The sequence below is a fragment of the Biomphalaria glabrata genome, chromosome 3 (assembly GCF_947242115.1).
Source record: "Biomphalaria glabrata chromosome 3, xgBioGlab47.1, whole genome shotgun sequence".
Lineage (NCBI taxonomy): Eukaryota > Metazoa > Mollusca > Gastropoda > Planorbidae > Biomphalaria > Biomphalaria glabrata.
Window position 1 is genome coordinate 37,756,028 of NC_074713.1, and position 23,362 is coordinate 37,779,389.

At 35.4% G+C, this 23,362-nt stretch overlaps 1 protein-coding gene across 5 annotated transcripts in view; it reads left to right on the forward strand.

Annotated features, from left to right (window-relative positions):
• The window catches only part of LOC106063936 (E3 ubiquitin-protein ligase UBR2-like), a 59,469-nt gene that overhangs the window by 28,587 nt on the left and 7,520 nt on the right, over positions 1-23,362 (forward strand). For 4 of the 5 annotated variants that reach the window (XM_056024885.1, XM_056024887.1, XM_056024889.1 and 1 more), the window contains 11 exons: positions 138-264; positions 349-440; positions 3,554-3,769; positions 4,159-4,334; positions 7,036-7,176; positions 7,397-7,561; positions 8,076-8,173; positions 8,267-8,378; positions 9,143-9,203; positions 9,372-9,459; positions 22,437-22,589. In XM_056024885.1, the coding sequence (XP_055880860.1) occupies positions 138-264; positions 349-440; positions 3,554-3,769; positions 4,159-4,334; positions 7,036-7,176; positions 7,397-7,561; positions 8,076-8,173; positions 8,267-8,378; positions 9,143-9,203; positions 9,372-9,459; positions 22,437-22,589 (1,429 nt within the window). The remainder of the gene's footprint in view (positions 1-137; positions 265-348; positions 441-3,553; positions 3,770-4,158; positions 4,335-7,035; positions 7,177-7,396; positions 7,562-8,075; positions 8,174-8,266; positions 8,379-9,142; positions 9,204-9,371; positions 9,460-22,436; positions 22,590-23,362) is intronic. The other variant, XM_056024886.1, reaches the window with a different exon arrangement.

The window sequence follows — 23,362 nt, forward strand, 5'->3', positions numbered from 1 at the left end:
TAAGTATCTGTGTTGGCTTCTGTAATCCTTTAAATGGCTTGACTGTCCAGGGGACTGAAAGATTTGGATTGTTTATTTCATTGCATTGATTGAGCTGTTTGTCTCTTCTCTCATCTGTTGATATTCTGTTTCTTTAGGTGTTGTTCATCATTGGCCTGGCTCTTCATGAACAGATGCGAGCCATTGAGAATGGAGAACGGCCATTTGACTTCCTCTCTAAAGCTATGAAGAGCTCTACCTCATCAGGTGAGCAATTACCACTGGGTACGGCTTTATGTCTTTATAAGGAAATAGGATGTTTAATTTTAATGAAGTGGGAATCTAAATCTGAACCTATTCCTGTGGCAGGTGACAGTATACTGGCGTTGTTACAGAACCTTGTTCATAGTCCAAACATCAGCACACAAGAGTCAAAGGATTTATTGGCTTGGGTGCTTAGGGTAAATATTAATTCCTTGTTTGTTCATTTATTTAAAAGATTGAAGATCAAAACATATATTTTCATTACGTCATGACACGGAACAGAATTTCTGACAATGTCTTCAAACGTTTTACTCCAATTATCAAAGCAGTGCATTCATATCCATAAGTAGTGCACTAATGACACACTTTTGAAAGTTGATTAGCGGTGGAGACAAACAATATTTAGCTCCTTAAAAATTTTGTTTGGTTGTAATTTTTTTAAGTCATGTGTTAGATTGAAACATACTTTACAGTGCAGTTTGTGAAAGCAACCTGTTTGGCATTCAAACAGTTATTCATATTTTAAATGTAATTAACTTGTTATTTTAACAGTTTTGTTTTTTTTTAATTTTCTTTCAAGGGCTCATACTATAATCTGTTAAGGGATTAATTTTTTTGGTCAATTTGAAAGTCTTATTCATATTGTAGGGACATAGTGGCTAAGTATTTATAAGCACATAGTCCATCCATAACACTACACATTATTATAGAAAAATCCATTGAATGGCAGTTCCCTCTCTGTACATGACTTTGAGGAATTTGCGAAAACCTTTGATTGTATTGAGAGAGACATAATTTGGAGGCTGATGAATCATTCCACCAAAGTTCACCAACATCATTAAACAATTGTATGATGGCTCATTGTGCTAAGTAATACACAACTGTAAGCTTACCATTCTAATAGTCTTTAAAAACTGCAGTAACCAAGGTAATATTTTTGTTGTTGATTGATTGTATCATGAGACAATCTCAGACATCAAAAGCGGCATACAATGGACCTTGAAACATCTGGAGGACCTGGATTTTGCAGATGGCATCTGCCTCTTCATCCATACGCAACAAAGCGCTCAGGCCAAGCTTACCAGACTCTCAGAAGCAATGAAAAAGGCAGGACTTCTAATCAACAAAAAGAAATCCAATAAAAAGAAAACCGAGATTATATGGATGAATAACAGACAAAAAAGTGCCTTCATGCAAAGGAGGAGACCATGGGAAGTAGGGCTAGCAAAGATGATGTAACTGAGGAAGATAATGAGATTTTATTACGCAAGCTAGGTTGGCTTTTATCACTCTTCAAACAATCGCTGCAAAGCATTGTCTTTACAGAACAAGATCACAAATTTTAACACAATTATTTAGTCATTTCTTTTATAATGCAGTTCTGAGACATGGAGAGTCACAAAAACAAATATAGAAAAAACTCCCTAACCATAACCCTGACCTTCAGCAACAGATGCCTACTCCAGATATTGGTAATTAGATGGCCCAAAAATATATATACTATCAGCTTGTGAGAGAAAACCAAGCAAAAACAAATAGCCCAAGATATTAAAAAGATATAGTGGAGCTGGTTAGGACACATTCTGTGAAAACCAGCTACCAATGTTGCAAGGCAGGCACTTGATTGGAATCTGCAAGGAAGAAGAAAGTGGATAGGCCCAGCCCAAGCAAACCTTTAAAAGGTCAGTGATCAATGAGGCTGATGATACTGGAATGACATGGGCGCAGATAAAGAAAGCTGCCCTGAGCTGAGTTTATTGGAGAGGTTTGGTTGGTGCCCTATGATCTCTTGGGTTACAAAGTAATAAGTCATTCCATCTAGCAGGGTTAGTAGCACTTTTCCATGACAAAATTTTAGAAGGTTTTTAAGGATGAAATGTATGATATGTGTGTGTAAATATATATATATATGATGTATGTGTGTGTGTGTGATACATACACAAAACTATGCATTTATAAAATCAATTATTGTTACTTGATTTTGGAAATAATAAATATCTTGCCAACATCCCACCCAGAACAGAAACAATGTCATCAGCTGTGGTATGTCCACAGAAAATGTAAAGAAAAGTTAATTTTAATCAAGTAACAACTTGACTATCATCCCAAAACCTCAAACAACCATTTTTTTTTCAAAGATTTATTAAAGAACATTACAAATGGTTGCTTTTCCATTTTTTAAAATAAGAAACATTCTTAGAGATGCCTCCATAATGTGTATTCTCTGTGATGGAAATGTACATTTTTAGTTCCTACGTGTATTTTATAGATACTAGAGTCATGGTGTGCTATTACCATTAGAGTTTTTTTTTCAAGCACAATTTCTTTTTAACTATGTGTGCAAAATATTTTCGTTTAATCCACAATAGATCTAGACTTTTGATCTAAGTCACTAAAATTAGCTGACTTTTACACTGCAGTGTGCGAATTATCTTCACTGAATCTATCTTATATCTAAACTCTAGAATCTAAGTCTCTAAAATTCGCTGACTTTTCTTTGCTATGTGAGAATTATCTCACTGATTCTAGTGATTTAGCGTAAATCTAGAATCTATCGTATTTTTAGAATACCGGTAATCTAAAGATTAGATGTATTGAGATCATTAAATTGACTAAAATTTTCAGATAGGTGTGAAATATCTTCACTAGATCTAACTTAGATCTAAATCTAGATATGATTTCTAGCTTGATGATTTACGGACGCAAAGTCACTCTTACTGTTACAAGAAGAAGATTTTAGCCTACTCATTAGTTGCTACAGACTAAATCTAGTGCATCTTCGGTCGTAACAATAAAAGGAAACAACCATTTCTGCACTAACTTCAGAAAAATTATTCCTTGTGAAATGCTTGCTTGAGCCAAGGCCATCTTCAATCACAAGGTCACGCTTCACAAGTGGGTGAAAGCGGCACCTTCGATATGGGATCACGGTCACGGGGAAAGGCGTTGTAGTTGCCTCACTGGTCAACTCATTAACACAGCCAGCCCTTAACGTCATGCGATCAGAATGCCTTGTTACGCTGTTTTTTTTTATCAACATTTTTAGCAAGAAATAAGCAAAATTTTATTTTAAAAAAATATTAGCTAAAAATTTTAGGAGAGTGGACAAAATTTTAGGAGAATTCTGGCAATTTTTACGAGAATTTTAGGAGCGCTATGAACCCTGATCTAAAGTGAAGAATAATGTGAACCTGCACTTCTCAGAGAGGGAGATCATTATTTTTTTATCAATATTTAGGATTTTGTTTGTTTATGTAAGCAATTACCATAATATTTTTTGGATTATATGAAAACATTTTTTGAACAACAGAAATTTGCAGAAGCTCTTAAGATTCTAGATGAGCCAGTGGCTAAGGAACATGCTGAGAGCATTGCCAAATGTACTGACCTGAGGTCAGACATAGAGAGGAAGAAAAGGACTCAAGCTGCTGCCAAGCGCCGAGCAAAGATCATGGCCCAAATGGCCAAGATGCAGAAAGATTTCATAGCTGAGAATGCTGAACTGTTTGAGAATACAAGCACTGAGGTTAGTGTTGATCTTATCATCTTCTTCTTAGATAAGATCAACAGATCTGTGCGACTGTACACATAATGATTGCTGGTCTGTGTGGCTGTTCACATAATGAATGCTGGTCTGTGTGAATATAGATCTACTTTTATTCTTAGACCTTTTCTCACTAATGAGAATTGAAACTAGAAAAGAAAATGTAAACACAGTGCTTCTAGCTAAATTATGTTTTGCTGATATCATTTCTATTTACTTGGCTAATAACAAAGAAATAAATTGAATTTTTGTGTTCATCATTTAAGGGTTATTTCAAATGAAAGTCTTTGGTAGAATTTACACTTTTATTTATTTAGAAAACTGTGATGTTTTCTATTTGAATAAATACTTTTGTTGTTCTCTTTCTACAGGTTCTTGAGCAGCCTGGGGAAATGGAGATTGGGGATGACATCTTTATAGCCCTGGGACCTAACCAAAGCAGTATGAAAATGACAGGACCTATCCAAGTCACATGCATCTTGTGCCAAGAAGAACAACGCATCTCTTCCTCAGGCCGGGTCATGGTGCTTTCAGCTTTTGTACAGCAGTAAGTCTGATCATGGTGTTTATTACTTTTGTACAGCAGTAAGTCTGATCATGGTGTTTATTACTTTTGTACAGCAGTAAGTCTGATCATGGTGTTTATTACTTTTGTACAGCAGTAAGTCTGATCATGGTGTTTATTACTTTTGTACAGAACTAAGTCTGATCATGGTGTTTATTACTTTTGTACAGAACTAAGTCTGATCATGGTGTTTATTACTTTTGTACAGCAGTACGTCTGATCATGGTGTTTATTACTTTTGTACAGCAGTAAGTCTGATCATGGTGTTTATTACTTTTGTACAGCAGTAAGTCTGATCATGGTGTTTATTACTTTTGTACAGCAGTACGTCTGATCATGGTGTTTATTACTTTTGTACAGCAGTAAGTCTGATCATGGTGTTTATTACTTTTGTACAGTAAGTCTGATCATGGTGTTCACTACTTTTGTACAGCAGTAAGTCGGATCATGATGTTCATTACTTTTGTACAGCAGTAAGTCTGATCATGGTGTTTATTACTTTTGTACAGTAAGTCTGATCATGATGTTCACTACTTTTGTACAGCAGTAAGTCTGATCATGATGTTCATTACTTTTGTACAGCAGTAAGCAGACATGCCTACAGTCCCGCATTATGCGGAACCGTCCCGCAAAAGCATTTAAAAAGCTCATATGTTCCACCGTTCCGCATTCACGATTTTTTGTTCCGCCAAGTCTGAATTCCGACACAAAAAAAAATCGCTGATTTTTCATTATTTATTAATAATGCGAAATGAAAATACGGAATGCAAAATAAAATATATCTAGGTCTGTGTTTATTGTTTACATTTCTCTCCTCCCGGACCCGGTGTGTCCTAAATTTACGAAGATATGGTTGAGCTAGATCTAGACATAGATCTAGATCTAGTACTCTAGGTCTAGATACTAGATCTATTCTTAGAATCTAGACTCTAGTGCTAATAAGCCTAATGTTCCATTCAAATCCCTTTCTTTTCCCGACAAAGGCGCTATTCTAACACTAACGTGACTAGTCACTAACTCAACTGGTTTCTTAGGTTTCTTAGCTTCTAAACTTAAAGACTAAGTTAAGTAATCTAAGTCTAAGAAAAGGATATTTTTTCAAATAGGTTATTAGAGATCTAGACCTAAATATAATTAATTAACTTAGACACAGTAAGGCTAAGGCCTAAATAAGGCTATATATATATATCTACTTATTACATAGTCTAAATTAGTAGTATCTAGATCTAGCACTAGATTACTAGCTTTAACTAGATTATAGATAGATGATACTAAATCTAGATCTATCTTAGTATCTAGAGAAATAGACATAGAAGGTGATAGATCTCTAGAATTCTATGCATCATTATCGTATGTAATAAATTTAGTTCTCAATTAAGTCCATAGATCTAGACATAAATATTTAGATCTGTAATATTATTATTATAATCTGTGTTCTTAGACTTAGAGGACTTATTTATTTTATTAGATTAGATGTAGGTCTAGTCCTAGACTAGTACTACTAGTAGACAGACTCTTAAATTATTTTACATCTAGCACTAGAGACAACTTCTAGAGTGACTAGAGTAGAGCCCTAGAAAAGCAAAGGACATAATTATGAATTAAAGGTTTTCTTACTTTTAATTATATTATACTATTTACATCAAATTTATAACAGCAAACTAGTATTGTTATTAAAGTAATATAATTGAAGTTTTATTTATATTGCGTACAGTATGGCTGACAAACATAAATGCGTGTATGTTCCACATTGGGGCCCAAAATTCCACATTTTCAACCTGAGTGTTCCACATTCTGAGTCTTGGGGGTAGGCATGTCTGAGTAAGTCTGATCATGGTGTTTATTACTTTTGTACAGTAAGTCTGATCATCTTGTTCATTACTTTTGTTCAGAACTAAGTCTGATCATCTTGTTCATTACTTTTGTACAGCAGTAAGTCTTTAATGGAACTTTCTTTGTCTTCACTATAACTGACTTCTCATGCTATTTCTCAACTATAATGATCAATTTAGCTGTAACAAATGCAATTAGCAGGCCACATCAGCATAACTAAAAGGCTCCTGTATGGCCAACTAATGTTTGGAAAGGTGGCCCAGGGTGTAGCCAATCATTCCAAGCCCACATAGGTCTCACAAACTAAATAAGAGTGCACATGTTCACAAAAATGCAGTGCAAAGCCCTCAGCCACCTGGTTGACAAAAGTGGCCATCATTGTATTACAATCTACAAACTTATCTAGATGAGACTGCAAATCAGGTTTTCCTTCAGGCCATTGTGTGAAGCTGTTATTACATAGCTTTGAGTTAGTGCTTTGTTAAATAGTTGTTGAATCTTTGGTTCAGATTCTGAGCCTTCGTGCCTGAAATCTAGACCTGGTAACCAGGGATGATATTGCTAGAGTAATCTCCTGGAAGAACCAAACTTTTTTTTTAGAAACGCAACACTTCTATGAATGTCCCTTTATTTAATAATAATTAATTAATTAATCGTGTACTCAAAGAAAAGCCTTATCTAGGAAAATAGAATAAATCCTCAGTATTTCAAAAATGTTGTTTTTTTTTCAAAACGAAATAAAGATTTAAAAAATATTTTTCTGTAATTGTGTTGTTGTTTTTTTAGTGGAAAGCTTTGTTTAAGTTAAAACAATGAAACTTAATATGACTTATGACTGTATTCTCTTCAGATCCACAGTTTTGAGTCAGAACAGAAAACTGCAGAAAGGATCCACTGTTGAACCAGACCCACTCTTTCCTCCAGCAGATCTGAATAAAGGTACTCACACTAGCTCCTGTGGTCATGTCATGCATCATGAATGCTGGCAAGGGTGAGTATTAACAATGAATCCAATGATGTTAATTGATATTAATTTTAAAAATCTAGCTTTCTGGAATATTACAACTTTGTAATCCCATAATGTTCTTATGCAAAGCTAAAACTTTTTTTTTTTAATGCATCTTCTGGTAGCGTGACTTTGCAATGGAGATGATATGAGTACTTTGGTTGTAATAGTTTCATAATTACTCAACTTGAATTTGTATCAACAGGTTTTTCACTAACATAGTCAACCGAGAACGTAGGCGGCCAATGAGGTTTAGGCACAGCTACAGCTATGACATTGAGAAGATGGAGTACTTGTGTCCATTATGTGAGGGACTTAGTAATACAGTTATCCCCATTGTCCCTCCCCTGCCCACGCTACTCAGTGAGGGGTAAGTACATTGATGTGAAACAAGTTTTTATTTAGCAAATAGACTAATTTATTGAGTGCTAGGACAAATGAAAAAGTATGTTGAAAATAGCTGACACTGGACTAATACATATCTTCACAACAAACACCCAAGCCACTAGACTAATACATATCTTCACAACAAGCCTTTTTTAGTACAAACTTAGTGGCAGGAGCTGCTAAACAACTTTAGTTTGTAATCCCTATATTAAAGGAACTTCATTTTTTGCTCAAGGTTTACTTTACAAGACAGCATTTGGAATCAGATGGAACTTTCTCCTTGAAGAAATGCCCCTGTCCCTTGCTTTTCTTAATCACCTGTACTTTGTATCTGCCTTAGAAATGGCCAGGTGTTGGACTTGGTTATAAGAGGTTGTTTGGGTTGGTTGTTATTTAGAAATGTTTTATAGCCAGTGTAGAGCTTATCCCCCACTGACATCAACTTTGAAACTTGAACACATGCGATTGATTGTTATCTTGCTTCATTGTCTTGATAGAGAGAAGAAGTTGGAGCTGAGATTTGACGATTGGCTGGATGGTATTTTAAAGACTGTAGTCAACAGTATCAAGCAGGCTGAAGATAAGGAGTCTCAAGGTACATTATAGTTACTGTATTACTATGATACAGATCAAACCATGAACTAGAAAAGACATTCACCAACTATATGTATACTTGTTCTCTGCTCAGATGAACTGTTGCTGTTCAAACCTTGTCCCATCTCAACCATCACCAGAATGATGGCTGAAAGTGTGGCTAAAAATTTCCAGCTCTTGTGGGAGTATGTCTATGATGATGCCAGGTAACTTATGTTAGCTCTAGTTACTTCTATGCCAGGTAACTTAAGTTAGCTCTAGTTACTTCTATGCCAGGTAACTTATGTTAGCTCTAGTTACTTCTATGCCAGGTAACTTATGTTAGCTCTAGTTACTTCTATGCCAGGTAACTTAAGTTATCTCTAGTTACTTCTATGCCAGGTAACTTCAAGTTAGCTCTAGTTACTTCTATGCCAGGTAACTTATGTTAGCTCTAGTTACTTCTATGCCAGGTAACTTATGTTAGCTCTAGTTACTTCTATGCCAGGTAACTTAAGTTAGCTCTAGTTACTTCTATGCCAGGTAACTTATGTTAGCTCTAGTTACTTCTATGCCAGGTAACTTCAAGTTAGCTCTAGTTACTTCTATGCCAGGTAACTTATGTTAGCTCTAGTTACTTCTATGCCAGGTAACTTATGTTAGCTCTAGTTACTTCTATGCCAGGTAACTTAAGTTAGCTCTAGTTACTTCTATGCCAGGTAACTTATGTTAGCTCTAGTTACTTCTATGCCAGGTAACTTATGTTAGCTCTATAAATCTAGTAGTTTTTACTTTATTTCAGTAGTACATATAGTCCTAGTTTAACAACTAGATCTTAGAATAAAAAAACCCATACATTTGAACTGAAAGAATATTTGACATCATCGTAGTTACAAACTTACAATTAGGAGTTTGCTTTAGTGTTGTTTGTTATCTCTCACTCTTTTTATTGCTCTTTAACTTCAGAGTAATTGACTTTTTGTTATTTCAGTGGCTGCTTCTCTGATGGGATGAGAGAAATGATCAAGAAGTTTGCTAGAGATGTTTACTCAGTGAGTTCAACACACAAGCTTTATCTAGCACTACTTAGATTTAGATATAATTAGTTTAGCTGGAAATGCATAAATACATTTTTTTTCTTAAATTTACATGTTTAGTATAACTATTTTAAGTGAAAACTGATTTTTTTTTTTTTTCATAATTTACAATTTTGATTTTAGTTTGGCCTTGGAGTTGACCCGGATGATGAAAACCCTCGAGTTCCTGTCATGGCCTGGAACACTTGTGCCTACACCATTCTTGCTACAGGTCACATTTCTGTACACATTTAGATTGTTTAGAATTAGCTAGTCTCAGAGTTGTGCATTTGTAGATCTTTGCTTGTTATTGAGATTTTAAAATGAGTCAACACCAGAGTGGTAATTGAAAATGTAATGCAGCATTTATATGAGTTGGTCAACCATTTTCTCCTGTGCTCTAAACATTTCCACTTTGGCTCAAACAATACAGTTTTCTGTTCAAACAATACATTCTTCTGTTCCAGCAATACAGCCTTATGTTCAAACAATACAGCCTTATGTTCCAACAATACAGTCTTCTGTTCCAACAATACAGTCTTCTGTTCCAACAATACAGTCTTCTGTTCCAACAATACAGTCTTCTGTTCCAACAATACAGTCTTCTGTTCAAACAATACAGTCTTCTGTTCCAACAATACAGTCTTCTGTTCCAACAATACAGTCTTCTGTTCCAACAATACAGTCTTCTGTTCCAACAATACAGTCTTCTGTTCCAACAATACAGTCTTCTGTTCCAACAATACAGTCTTCTGTTCAAACAATACAGTCTTCTGTTCCAACAATACAGTCTTCTGTTCCAACAATACAGTCTTCTGTTCAAACAATATAGCCTTATGTTCCAACAATACAGTCTTCTGTTCCAACAATACAGTCTTCTGTTCCAACAATACAGTCTTCTGTTCCAACAATACAGCCTTATGTTCCAACAATACAGTCTTCTGTTCAAACAATACAGTCTTGTGTTCAAACAATACAGTCTTCTGTTCAAACAATACAGTCTTCTGTTCAAACAATACAGTCTTCTGTTCAAACAATACAGTCTTCTGTTCAAACAATACAGTCTTCTGTTCAAACAATACAGTCTTCTGTTCCAACAATACAGTCTTCTGTTCAAACAATACAGTCTTCTGTTCCAACAATACAGCCTTATGTTCCAACAATACAGTCTTCTGTTCCAACAATACAGTCTTATGTTCCAACAATACAGTCTTCTGTTCCAACAATACAGTCTTCTGTTCCAACAATACAGTCTTCTGTTCCAACAATACAGTCTTATGTTCCAACAATACAGTCTTCTGTTCCAACAATACAGTCTTCTGTTCCAACAATACAGTCTTCTGTTCCAGCAATACAGCCTTATGTTCAAACAATACAGTCTTCTGTTCAAACAATACAGTCTTCTGTTCAAACAATACAGTCTTCTGTTCCAACAATACAGTCTTCTGTACAAACAATACAGTCTTCTGTTCAAACAATACAGCCTTATGTTCAAACAATACAGCCTTATGTTCCAACAATACAGTCTTCTGTTCCAACAATACAGTCTTCTGTTCCAACAATACAGTCTTCTGTTCCAACAATACAGTCTTCTGTTCCAACAATACAGTCTTCTGTTCAAACAATACAGTCTTCTGTTCAAACAATACAGTCTTCTGTTCAAACAATACAGTCTTCTGTTCCAACAATACAAACTTCTGTTCAAACAATACAGCCTTATGTTCAAACAATACAGTCTTATGTTCCAACAATACAGTCTTCTGTTCCAACAATACAGCCTTATGTTCCAACAATACAGTCTTCTGTTCCAACAATACAGCCTTATGTTCCAACAATACAGTCTTCTGTTCCAACAATACAGCCTTATGTTCCAACAATACAGTCTTCTGTTCCAACAATACAGCCTTCTGTTCCAACAATACAGTCTTCTGTTCCAACAATACAGTCTTCTGTTCAAACAATACAGCCTTATGTTCAAACAATACAGTCTTCTGTTCAAACAATACAGTCTTTTGTTCAAACAATACAGTCTTATGTTCCAACAATACAGTCTTCTGTTCCAACAATACAGCCTTATGTTCCAACAATACAGTCTTCTGTTCCAACAATACAGCCTTATGTTCCAACAATACAGTCTTCTGTTCCAACAATACAGTCTTCTGTTCAAACAATACAGTCTTCTGTTCCAACAATACAGTCTTCTGTTCAAACAATACAGCCTTATGTTCCAACAATACAGCCTTATGTTCCAACAATACAGTCTTCTGTTCCAACAATACAGTCTTCTGTTCAAACAATACAGCCTTATGTTCCAACAATACAGTCTTCTGTTCAAACAATACAGTCTTCTGTTCCAACAATACAGTCTTCTGTTCAAACAATACAGTCTTCTGTTCCAACAATACAGTCTTCTGTTCAAACAATACAGTCTTCTGTTCCAACAATACAGTCTTCTGTTCAAACAATACAGCCTTATGTTCCAACAATACAGTCTTCTGTTCCAACAATACAGCCTTATGTTCCAACAATACAGTCTTCTGTTCCAACAATACAGCCTTCTGTTCCAACAATACAGTCTTCTGTTCCAACAATACAGTCTTCTGTTCAAACAATACAGTCTTCTGTTCCAACAATACAGTCTTCTGTTCAAACAATACAGTCTTATGTTCAAACAATACAGTCTTCTGTTCAAACAATACAGCCTTATGTTCCAACAATACAGTCTTATGTTCAAACAATACAGTCTTCTGTTCAAACAATACAGTCTTCTGTTCCAACAATACAGTCTTCTGTTCAAACAATACAGTCTTCTGTTCAAACAATACAGTCTTATGTTCAAACAATACAGTCTTCTGTTCAAACAATACAGTCTTCTGTTCCAACAATACAGTCTTCTGTTCAAACAATACAGTCTTCTGTTCAAACAATACAGCCTTATGTTCAAACAATACAGTCTTCTGTTCAAACAATACAGTCTTCTGTTCCAACAATACAGTCTTCTGTTCAAACAATACAGTCTTATGTTCAAACAATACAGTCTTCTGTTCAAACAATACAGTCTTCTGTTCAAACAATACAGCCTTATGTTCCAACAATACAGTCTTATGTTCAAACAATACAGTCTTCTGTTCAAACAATACAGTCTTCTGTTCCAACAATACAGTCTTCTGTTCCAACAATACAGTCTTCTGTTCAAACAATACAGTCTTCTGTTCAAACAATACAGTCTTATGTTCAAACAATACAGTCTTCTGTTCAAACAATACAGTCTTCTGTTCCAACAATACAGTCTTCTGTTCAAACAATACAGTCTTATGTTCAAACAATACAGTCTTCTGTTCAAACAATACAGTCTTCTGTTCCAACAATACAGTCTTCTGTTCAAACAATACAGTCTTATGTTCAAACAATACAGTCTTCTGTTCAAACAATACAGTCTTCTGTTCCAACAATACAGTCTTCTGTTCAAACAATACAGTCTTCTGTTCAAACAATACAGCCTTATGTTCAAACAATACAGCCTTATGTTCAAACAATACAGTCTTATGTTCAAACAATACAGCATTATGTTCCAACAATACAGTCTTCTGTTCAAACAATACAGCCTTATGTTCCAACAATACAGTCTTCTGTTCCAACAATACAGTCTTATGTTCCAACAATACAGTCTTCTGTTCCAACAATACAGTCTTATGTTCCAACAATACAGTCTTCTGTTCAAACAATACAGTCTTATGTTCCAACAATACAGTCTTCTGTTCCAACAATACAGTCTTATGTTCCAACAATACAGTCTTCTGTTCCAACAATACAGTCTTATGTTCCAACAATACAGTCTTCTGTTCAAACAATACAGTCTTATGTTCCAACAATACAGTCTTCTGTTCCAACAATACAGTCTTATGTTCCAACAATACAGTCTTCTGTTCCAACAATACAGTCTTATGTTCCAACAATACAGTCTTCTGTTCAAACAATACGGCCTTATGTTCCAACAATACAGTCTTATGTTCCAACAATACAGTCTTCTGTTCAAACAATACAGTCTTATGTTCCAACAATACAGTCTTCTGTTCCAACAATACAGTCTTATGTTCCAACAATACAGTCTTCTGTTCAAACAATACGGCCTTATGTTCCAACAATACAGTCTTATGTTCCAACAATACAGTCTTCTGTTCCAACAATACAGTCTTATGTTCCAACAATACAGTCTTCTGTTCCAACAATACAGTCTTATGTTCCAACAATACAGTCTTCTGTTCAAACAATACGGCCTTGTGTTCCAACAATACAGTCTTCTGTTCAAACAATACAGTCTTCTGTTCAAACAATACAGTCTTCTGTTCAAACAATACAGTCTTCTGTTCAAACAATACGGCCTTATGTTCCAACAATACAGTCTTCTGTTCAAACAATACGGCCTTATGTTCCAACAATACAGTCTTCTGTTCCAACAATACAGTCTTCTGTTCAAACAATACAGTCTTCTGTTCCAACAATACAGCCTTATGTTCAAACAATACAGCCTTATGTTCAAACAATACAGTCTTCTGTTCAAACAATACAGTCTTCTGTTCCAACAATACAGTCTTCTGTTCCAACAATACAGTCTTCTGTTCCAACAATACAGTCTTCTGTTCCAACAATACAGTCTTCTGTTCCAACAATACAGCCTTCTGTTCAAACAATACAGCCTTATGTTCAAACAATACAGTCTTCTGTTCCAACAATACAGTCTTCTGTTCCAACAATACAGTCTTCTGTTCCAACAATACAGTCTTCTGTTCCAACAATACAGTCTTCTGTTCCAACAATACAGTCTTCTGTTCAAACAATACAGTCTTCTGTTCCAACAATACAGTCTTCTGTTCCAACAATACAGTCTTCTGTTCAAACAATACAGTCTTCTGTTCAAACAATACAGTCTTCTGTTCCAACAATACAGTCTTCTGTTCAAACAATACAGCCTTATGTTCAAACAATACAGTCTTATGTTCCAACAATACAGTCTTCTGTTCCAACAATACAGCCTTATGTTCCAACAATACAGCCTTCTGTTCCAACAATACAGCCTTCTGTTCCAACAATACAGCCTTATGTTCCAACAATACAGTCTTCTGTTCAAACAATACAGCCTTATGTTCAAACAATACAGTCTTCTGTTCAAACAATACAGTCTTATGTTCCAACAATACAGTCTTCTGTTCCAACAATACAGCCTTATGTTCCAACAAAACAGTCTTCTGTTCCAACAATACAGCCTTATGTTCCAACAATACAGCCTTCTGTTCCAACAATACAGTCTTCTGTTCCAACAATACAGTCTTCTGTTCAAACAATACAGTCTTCTGTTCCAACAATACAGTCTTCTGTTCAAACAATACAGCCTTATGTTCCAACAATACAGCCTTATGTTCCAACAATACAGTCTTCTGTTCCAACAATACAGTCTTCTGTTCAAACAATACAGCCTTATGTTCCAACAATACAGTCTTCTGTTCCAATAATACAGCCTTCTGTTCCAACAATACAGTCTTCTGTTCCAACAATACAGTCTTCTGTTCAAACAATACAGCCTTATGTTCCAACAATACAGTCTTCTGTTCCAACAATACAGTCTTCTGTTCCAACAATACAGTCTTCTGTTCCAACAATACAGCCTTATGTTCCAACAATACAGTCTTCTGTTCAAACAATACAGCCTTATGTTCCAACAATACAGTCTTCTGTTCAAACAATACAGCCTTCTGTTCCAACAATACAGTCTTCTGTTCAAACAATACAGCCTTATGTTCCAACAATACAGTCTTCTGTTCCAACAATACAGTCTTCTGTTCAAACAATACAGTCTTCTGTTCCAACAATACAGCCTTATGTTCCAACAATACAGTCTTCTGTTCCAACAATACAGCCTTCTGTTCAAACAATACAGCCTTATGTTCAAACAATACAGTCTTCTGTTCCAACAATACAGTCTTCTGTTCCAACAATACAGTCTTCTGTTCCAACAATACAGTCTTCTGTTCCAACAATACAGTCTTCTGTTCAAACAATACAGTCTTCTGTTCCAACAATACAGTCTTCTGTTCCAACAATACAGTCTTCTGTTCAAACAATACAGTCTTCTGTTCAAACAATACAGTCTTCTGTTCCAACAATACAGTCTTCTGTTCAAACAATACAGTCTTCTGTTCCAACAATACAGTCTTCTGTTCCAACAATACAGTCTTCTGTTCAAACAATACAGCCTTATGTTCCAACAATACAGTCTTCTGTTCAAACAATACAGTCTTCTGTTCCAACAATACAGTCTTCTGTTCAAACAATACAGTCTTCTGTTCCAACAATACAGTCTTCTGTTCAAACAATACAGTCTTCTGTTCCAACAATACAGTCTTCTGTTCAAACAATACAGCCTTATGTTCCAACAATACAGTCTTCTGTTCCAACAATACAGCCTTATGTTCCAACAATACAGTCTTCTGTTCCAACAATACAGCCTTCTGTTCCAACAATACAGTCTTCTGTTCCAACAATACAGTCTTCTGTTCAAACAATACAGTCTTCTGTTCCAACAATACAGCCTTATGTTCCAACAATACAGTCTTCTGTTCAAACAATACAGCCTTATGTTCCAACAATACAGTCTTCTGTTCAAACAATACAGCCTTCTGTTCCAACAATACAGTCTTCTGTTCAAACAATACGGCCTTATGTTCCAACAATACAGTCTTCTGTTCCAACAATACAGTCTTCTGTTCAAACAATACAGTCTTCTGTTCCAACAATACAGCCTTATGTTCAAACAATACAGCCTTATGTTCAAACAATACAGTCTTCTGTTCAAACAATACAGTCTTCTGTTCCAACAATACAGTCTTCTGTTCCAACAATACAGTCTTCTGTTCCAACAATACAGTCTTCTGTTCCAACAATACAGTCTTCTGTTCCAACAATACAGCCTTCTGTTCAAACAATACAGCCTTATGTTCAAACAATACAGTCTTCTGTTCCAACAATACAGTCTTCTGTTCCAACAATACAGTCTTCTGTTCCAACAATACAGTCTTCTGTTCCAACAATACAGTCTTCTGTTCCAACAATACAGTCTTCTGTTCAAACAATACAGTCTTCTGTTCCAACAATACAGTCTTCTGTTCCAACAATACAGTCTTCTGTTCAAACAATACAGTCTTCTGTTCAAACAATACAGTCTTCTGTTCCAACAATACAGTCTTCTGTTCAAACAATACAGCCTTATGTTCAAACAATACAGTCTTATGTTCCAACAATACAGTCTTCTGTTCCAACAATACAGCCTTATGTTCCAACAATACAGCCTTCTGTTCCAACAATACAGCCTTCTGTTCCAACAATACAGCCTTATGTTCCAACAATACAGTCTTCTGTTCAAACAATACAGCCTTATGTTCAAACAATACAGTCTTCTGTTCAAACAATACAGTCTTATGTTCCAACAATACAGTCTTCTGTTCCAACAATACAGCCTTATGTTCCAACAATACAGTCTTCTGTTCCAACAATACAGCCTTATGTTCCAACAATACAGCCTTCTGTTCCAACAATACAGTCTTCTGTTCCAACAATACAGTCTTCTGTTCAAACAATACAGTCTTCTGTTCCAACAATACAGTCTTCTGTTCAAACAATACAGCCTTATGTTCCAACAATACAGCCTTATGTTCCAACAATACAGTCTTCTGTTCCAACAATACAGTCTTCTGTTCAAACAATACAGCCTTATGTTCCAACAATACAGTCTTCTGTTCCAATAATACAGCCTTCTGTTCCAACAATACAGTCTTCTGTTCCAACAATACAGTCTTCTGTTCAAACAATACAGCCTTATGTTCCAACAATACAGTCTTCTGTTCCAACAATACAGTCTTCTGTTCCAACAATACAGTCTTCTGTTCCAACAATACAGCCTTATGTTCCAACAATACAGTCTTCTGTTCAAACAATACAGCCTTATGTTCCAACAATACAGTCTTCTGTTCAAACAATACAGCCTTCTGTTCCAACAATACAGTCTTCTGTTCAAACAATACAGCCTTATGTTCCAACAATACAGTCTTCTGTTCCAACAATACAGTCTTCTGTTCAAACAATACAGTCTTCTGTTCCAACAATACAGCCTTATGTTCCAACAATACAGTCTTCTGTTCCAACAATACAGCCTTCTGTTCAAACAATACAGCCTTATGTTCAAACAATACAGTCTTCTGTTCCAACAATACAGTCTTCTGTTCCAACAATACAGTCTTCTGTTCCAACAATACAGTCTTCTGTTCCAACAATACAGTCTTCTGTTCCAACAATACAGTCTTCTGTTCAAACAATACAGTCTTCTGTTCCAACAATACAGTCTTCTGTTCAAACAATACAGTCTTCTGTTCAAACAATACAGTCTTCTGTTCCAACAATACAGTCTTCTGTTCAAACAATACAGCCTTATGTTCCAACAATACAGTCTTCTGTTCCAACAATACAGTCTTCTGTTCAAACAATACAGTCTTCTGTTCCAACAATACAGTCTTCTGTTCAAACAATACAGTCTTCTGTTCCAACAATACAGTCTTCTGTTCAAACAATACAGCCTTATGTTCCAACAATACAGTCTTCTGTTCCAACAATACAGCCTTATGTTCCAACAATACAGTCTTCTGTTCCAACAATACAGCCTTATGTTCCAACAATACAGTCTTCTGTTCCAACAATACAGCCTTCTGTTCCAACAATACAGTCTTCTGTTCCAACAATACAGTCTTCTGTTCAAACAATACAGTCTTCTGTTCCAACAATACAGCCTTATGTTCCAACAATACAGTCTTCTGTTCAAACAATACAGCCTTATGTTCCAACAATACAGTCTTCTGTTCAAACAATACAGCCTTCTGTTCCAACAATACAGTCTTCTGTTCAAACAATACGGCCTTATGTTCCAACAATACAGTCTTCTGTTCCAACAATACAGTCTTCTGTTCAAACAATACAGTCTTCTGTTCCAACAATACAGCCTTATGTTCAAACAATACAGCCTTATGTTCAAACAATACAGTCTTCTGTTCAAACAATACAGTCTTCTGTTCCAACAATACAGTCTTCTGTTCCAACAATACAGTCTTCTGTTCCAACAATACAGTCTTCTGTTCCAACAATACAGTCTTCTGTTCCAACAATACAGCCTTCTGTTCAAACAATACAGCCTTATGTTCAAACAATACAGTCTTCTGTTCCAACAATACAGTCTTCTGTTCCAACAATACAGTCTTCTGTTCCAACAATACAGTCTTCTGTTCCAACAATACAGTCTTCTGTTCCAACAATACAGTCTTCTGTTCAAACAATACAGTCTTCTGTTCCAACAATACAGTCTTCTGTTCCAACAATACAGTCTTCTGTTCAAACAATACAGTCTTCTGTTCAAACAATACAGTCTTCTGTTCCAACAATACAGTCTTCTGTTCAAACAATACAGCCTTATGTTCAAACAATACAGTCTTATGTTCCAACAATACAGTCTTCTGTTCCAACAATACAGCCTTATGTTCCAACAATACAGCCTTCTGTTCCAACAATACAGCCTTCTGTTCCAACAATACAGCCTTATGTTCCAACAATACAGTCTTCTGTTCAAACAATACAGCCTTATGTTCAAACAATACAGTCTTCTGTTCAAACAATACAGTCTTATGTTCCAACAATACAGCCTTATGTTCAAACAATACAGTCTTCTGTTCCAACAATACAGTCTTCTGTTCAAACAATACAGCCTTATGTTCCAACAATACAGTCTTCTGTTCCAACAATACAGTCTTCTGTTCAAACAATACAGTCTTCTGTTCCAACAATACAGCCTTATGTTCCAACAATACAGTCTTCTGTTCCAACAATACAGCCTTCTGTTCAAACAATACAGCCTTATGTTCAAACAATACAGTCTTCTGTTCCAACAATACAGTCTTCTGTTCCAACAATACAGTCTTCTGTTCCAACAATACAGTCTTCTGTTCCAACAATACAGTCTTCTGTTCCAACAATACAGTCTTCTGTTCAAACAATACAGTCTTCTGTTCCAACAATACAGTCTTCTGTTCAAACAATACAGTCTTCTGTTCAAACAATACAGTCTTCTGTTCCAACAATACAGTCTTCTGTTCAAACAATACAGCCTTATGTTCCAACAATACAGTCTTCTGTTCCAACAATACAGTCTTCTGTTCAAACAATACAGTCTTCTGTTCCAACAATACAGTCTTCTGTTCAAACAATACAGTCTTCTGTTCCAACAATACAGTCTTCTGTTCAAACAATACAGCCTTATGTTCCAACAATACAGTCTTCTGTTCCAACAATACAGCCTTATGTTCCAACAATACAGTCTTCTGTTCCAACAATACAGCCTTATGTTCCAACAATACAGTCTTCTGTTCCAACAATACAGCCTTCTGTTCCAACAATACAGTCTTCTGTTCCAACAATACAGTCTTCTGTTCAAACAATACAGTCTTCTGTTCCAACAATACAGCCTTATGTTCCAACAATACAGTCTTCTGTTCAAACAATACAGCCTTATGTTCCAACAATACAGTCTTCTGTTCAAACAATACAGCCTTCTGTTCCAACAATACAGTCTTCTGTTCAAACAATACGGCCTTATGTTCCAACAATACAGTCTTCTGTTCCAACAATACAGTCTTCTGTTCAAACAATACAGTCTTCTGTTCCAACAATACAGCCTTATGTTCAAACAATACAGCCTTATGTTCAAACAATACAGTCTTCTGTTCAAACAATACAGTCTTCTGTTCCAACAATACAGTCTTCTGTTCCAACAATACAGTCTTCTGTTCCAACAATACAGTCTTCTGTTCCAACAATACAGTCTTCTGTTCCAACAATACAGCCTTCTGTTCAAACAATACAGCCTTATGTTCAAACAATACAGTCTTCTGTTCAAACAATACAGTCTTCTGTTCAAACAATACAGTCTTCTGTTCCAACAATACAGTCTTCTGTTCAAACAATACAGCCTTATGTTCAAACAATACAGTCTTATGTTCCAACAATACAGTCTTCTGTTCCAACAATACAGCCTTATGTTCCAACAATACAGCCTTCTGTTCCAACAATACAGCCTTCTGTTCCAACAATACAGCCTTCTGTTCAAACAATACAGTCTTCTGTTCAAACAATACAGCCTTATGTTCCAACAATACAGCCTTATGTTCCAACAATACAGTCTTCTGTTCCAACAATACAGTCTTCTGTTCAAACAATACAGCCTTATGTTCCAACAATACAGCCTTATGTTCTTACAATACAGTCTTCTGTTCAAACAATACAGCTTTATGTTCAAACAATACAGCCTTCTGTTCCAACAATACAGTCTTCTGTTCAAACAATACAGCCTTATGTTCCAACAATACAGTCTTCTGTTCAAACAATACAGCCTTATGTTCCAACAATACAGTCTTCTGTTCAAACAATACAGTCTTCTGTTCCAACAATACAGTCTTCTGTTCAAACAATACAGTCTTCTGTTCAAACAATACAGTCTTCTGTTCAAAAAATACAGTCTTCTGTTCAAACAATACAGTCTTCTGTTCCAACAATACAGTCTTCTGTTCAAACAATACAGTCTTCTGTTCAAACAATACAGCCTTATGTTCCAACAATACAGTCTTCTGTTCCAACAATACAGTCTTCTGTTCCAACAATACAGTCTTCTGTTCCAACAATACAGTCTTCTGTTCAAACAATACAGTCTTCTGTTCCAACAATACAGTCTTCTGTTCCAACAATACAGTCTTCTGTTCAAACAATACAGTCTTATGTTCCAACAATACAGTCTTCTGTTCCAACAATACAGCCTTCTGTTCCAACAATACAGTCTTCTGTTCCAACAATACAGTCTTATGTTCAAACAATACAGTCTTCTGTTCCAACAATACAGTCTTCTGTTCCAACAATACAGCCTTCTGTTCCAACAATACAGTCTTCTGTTCAAACAATACAGCCTTCTGTTCAAACAATACAGTCTTCTGTTCCAACAATACAGTCTTCTGTTCCAACAATACAGTCTTCTGTTCCAACAATACAGTCTTCTGTTCCAACAATACAGTCTTCTGTTCCAACAATACAGCCTTATGTTCCAACAATACAGTCTTCTGTTCAAACAATACAGTCTTCTGTTCCAACAATACAGCCTTATGTTCCAACAATACAGTCTTCTGTTCCAACAATACAGTCTTCTGTTCCAACAATACAGCCTTATGTTCAAACAATACAGCCTTATGTTCAAACAATACAGTCTTCTGTTCCAACAATACAGTCTTCTGTTCCAACAATACAGTCTTCTGTTCCAACAATACAGCCTTCTGTTCAAACAATACAGTCTTCTGTTCAAACAATACAGTCTTCTGTTCAAACAATACAGTCTTCTGTTCCAACAATACAGTCTTCTGTTCCAACAATACAGTCTTCTGTTCCAACAATACAGTCTTCTGTTCCAACAATACAGTCTTCTGTTCCAACAATACAGTCTTATGTTCCAACAATACAGTCTTCTGTTCAAACAATACAGTCTTCTGTTCCAACAATACAGTCTTCTGTTCCAACAATACAGTCTTCTGTTCAAACAATACAGTCTTCTGTTCAAACAATACAGTCTTCTGTTCCAACAATACAGTCTTCTGTTCAAACAATACAGTCTTCTGTTCCAACAATACAGCCTTCTGTTCCATCAATACAGCCTTCTGTTCCAACAATACAGTCTTCTGTTCAAACAATACAGTCTTCTGTTCAAACAATACAGTCTTCTGTTCAAACAATACAGTCTTCTGTTCCAACAATACAGTCTTCTGTTCCAACAATACAGTCTTCTGTTCCAACAATACAGTCTTCTGTTCCAACAATACAGTCTTCTGTTCCAACAATACAGCCTTATGTTCCAACAATACAGTCTTCTGTTCAAACAATACAGTCTTCTGTTCAAACAATACAGTCTTCTGTTCAAACAATTTATTCTTATCCTCTAAATGCCCACTATTTGGATACTTCTGACACCTGTTGTTCTTAAAACCTTCAACTGCCAATGTTTTCTTACAACTTTGTAAATGCTTTTTGTTTCTTTATTTTTGGTAGTGAGCATAACAAAGATTTTATTTTTCTGTTGATCAGAGCAAGAACTGGAGAGAGAGAAGCTTGGGGTTTTTGAATGCATGACAGAGAGACAGTCAGCTCTGCTTGGTGCTTTGGTCAGGTTTGCTGCTGTCACTAGTCAAGTCATGAATCCAGACACCATCAAACAACACTGTATCCGACTGTTGTCAGGTGAGGAGATTACTGTCATGTTTATATTGTAACATTTATAGAAGTGTTTCTCAAACTATGTAGTGTATTAGACTTGGACAAATTTAGACAATTCAATTCAGAATAACTGCCCACTGTATGATATGTTCAAAGTGAGAAACATTTGCAGTAATGTGAACCATTGTTAGTTGTTATTTGTTTTGGTGAAATACACATTGAAATGCACTTATTACGAAAGAAACAAGTTGAATTAGTTATTATAGAAAAACATTTGCAATTTAATTAACAGACAACATGGTTAAAGATTTCATTATGCTCTTTCTTCTAAGCATTTAACATGTTATCAATTTAAACAAATATTATGATAATTTTCGAAAATTGTCCAAACTCCATTTTTACAAAGTTTAAATCAACTGTCTTGTACAAATCTTGTACACATTCTTTCTGACACTTTCCATTCTCAGATCAAGTTGAAACTTTTCACAATTAATTATTCATTGTCAAAGACAATACATAAATGAATAAAAAAAAAAAAAATTAACCAATTAGTCAGTTATATGTAATTAATTTTCTTTTACATAAGAAAAAGGGATATAAATCTTACATTATTGAGAGATGTGTTAGTAATTGTGTGGTGCTTTCCTTTGTTTTTAACAATTATTCTTTTATGTTTTGCCTGTTTCAATTTTTTTGTTGTTGTTTTTTAATTTCTATTTATTGCCTTAGTTGTTTGGGGTTTTTTTATCTCGTAATATTCCTTTTTATATTTTCATGATCAATATTAAAATTTGAAC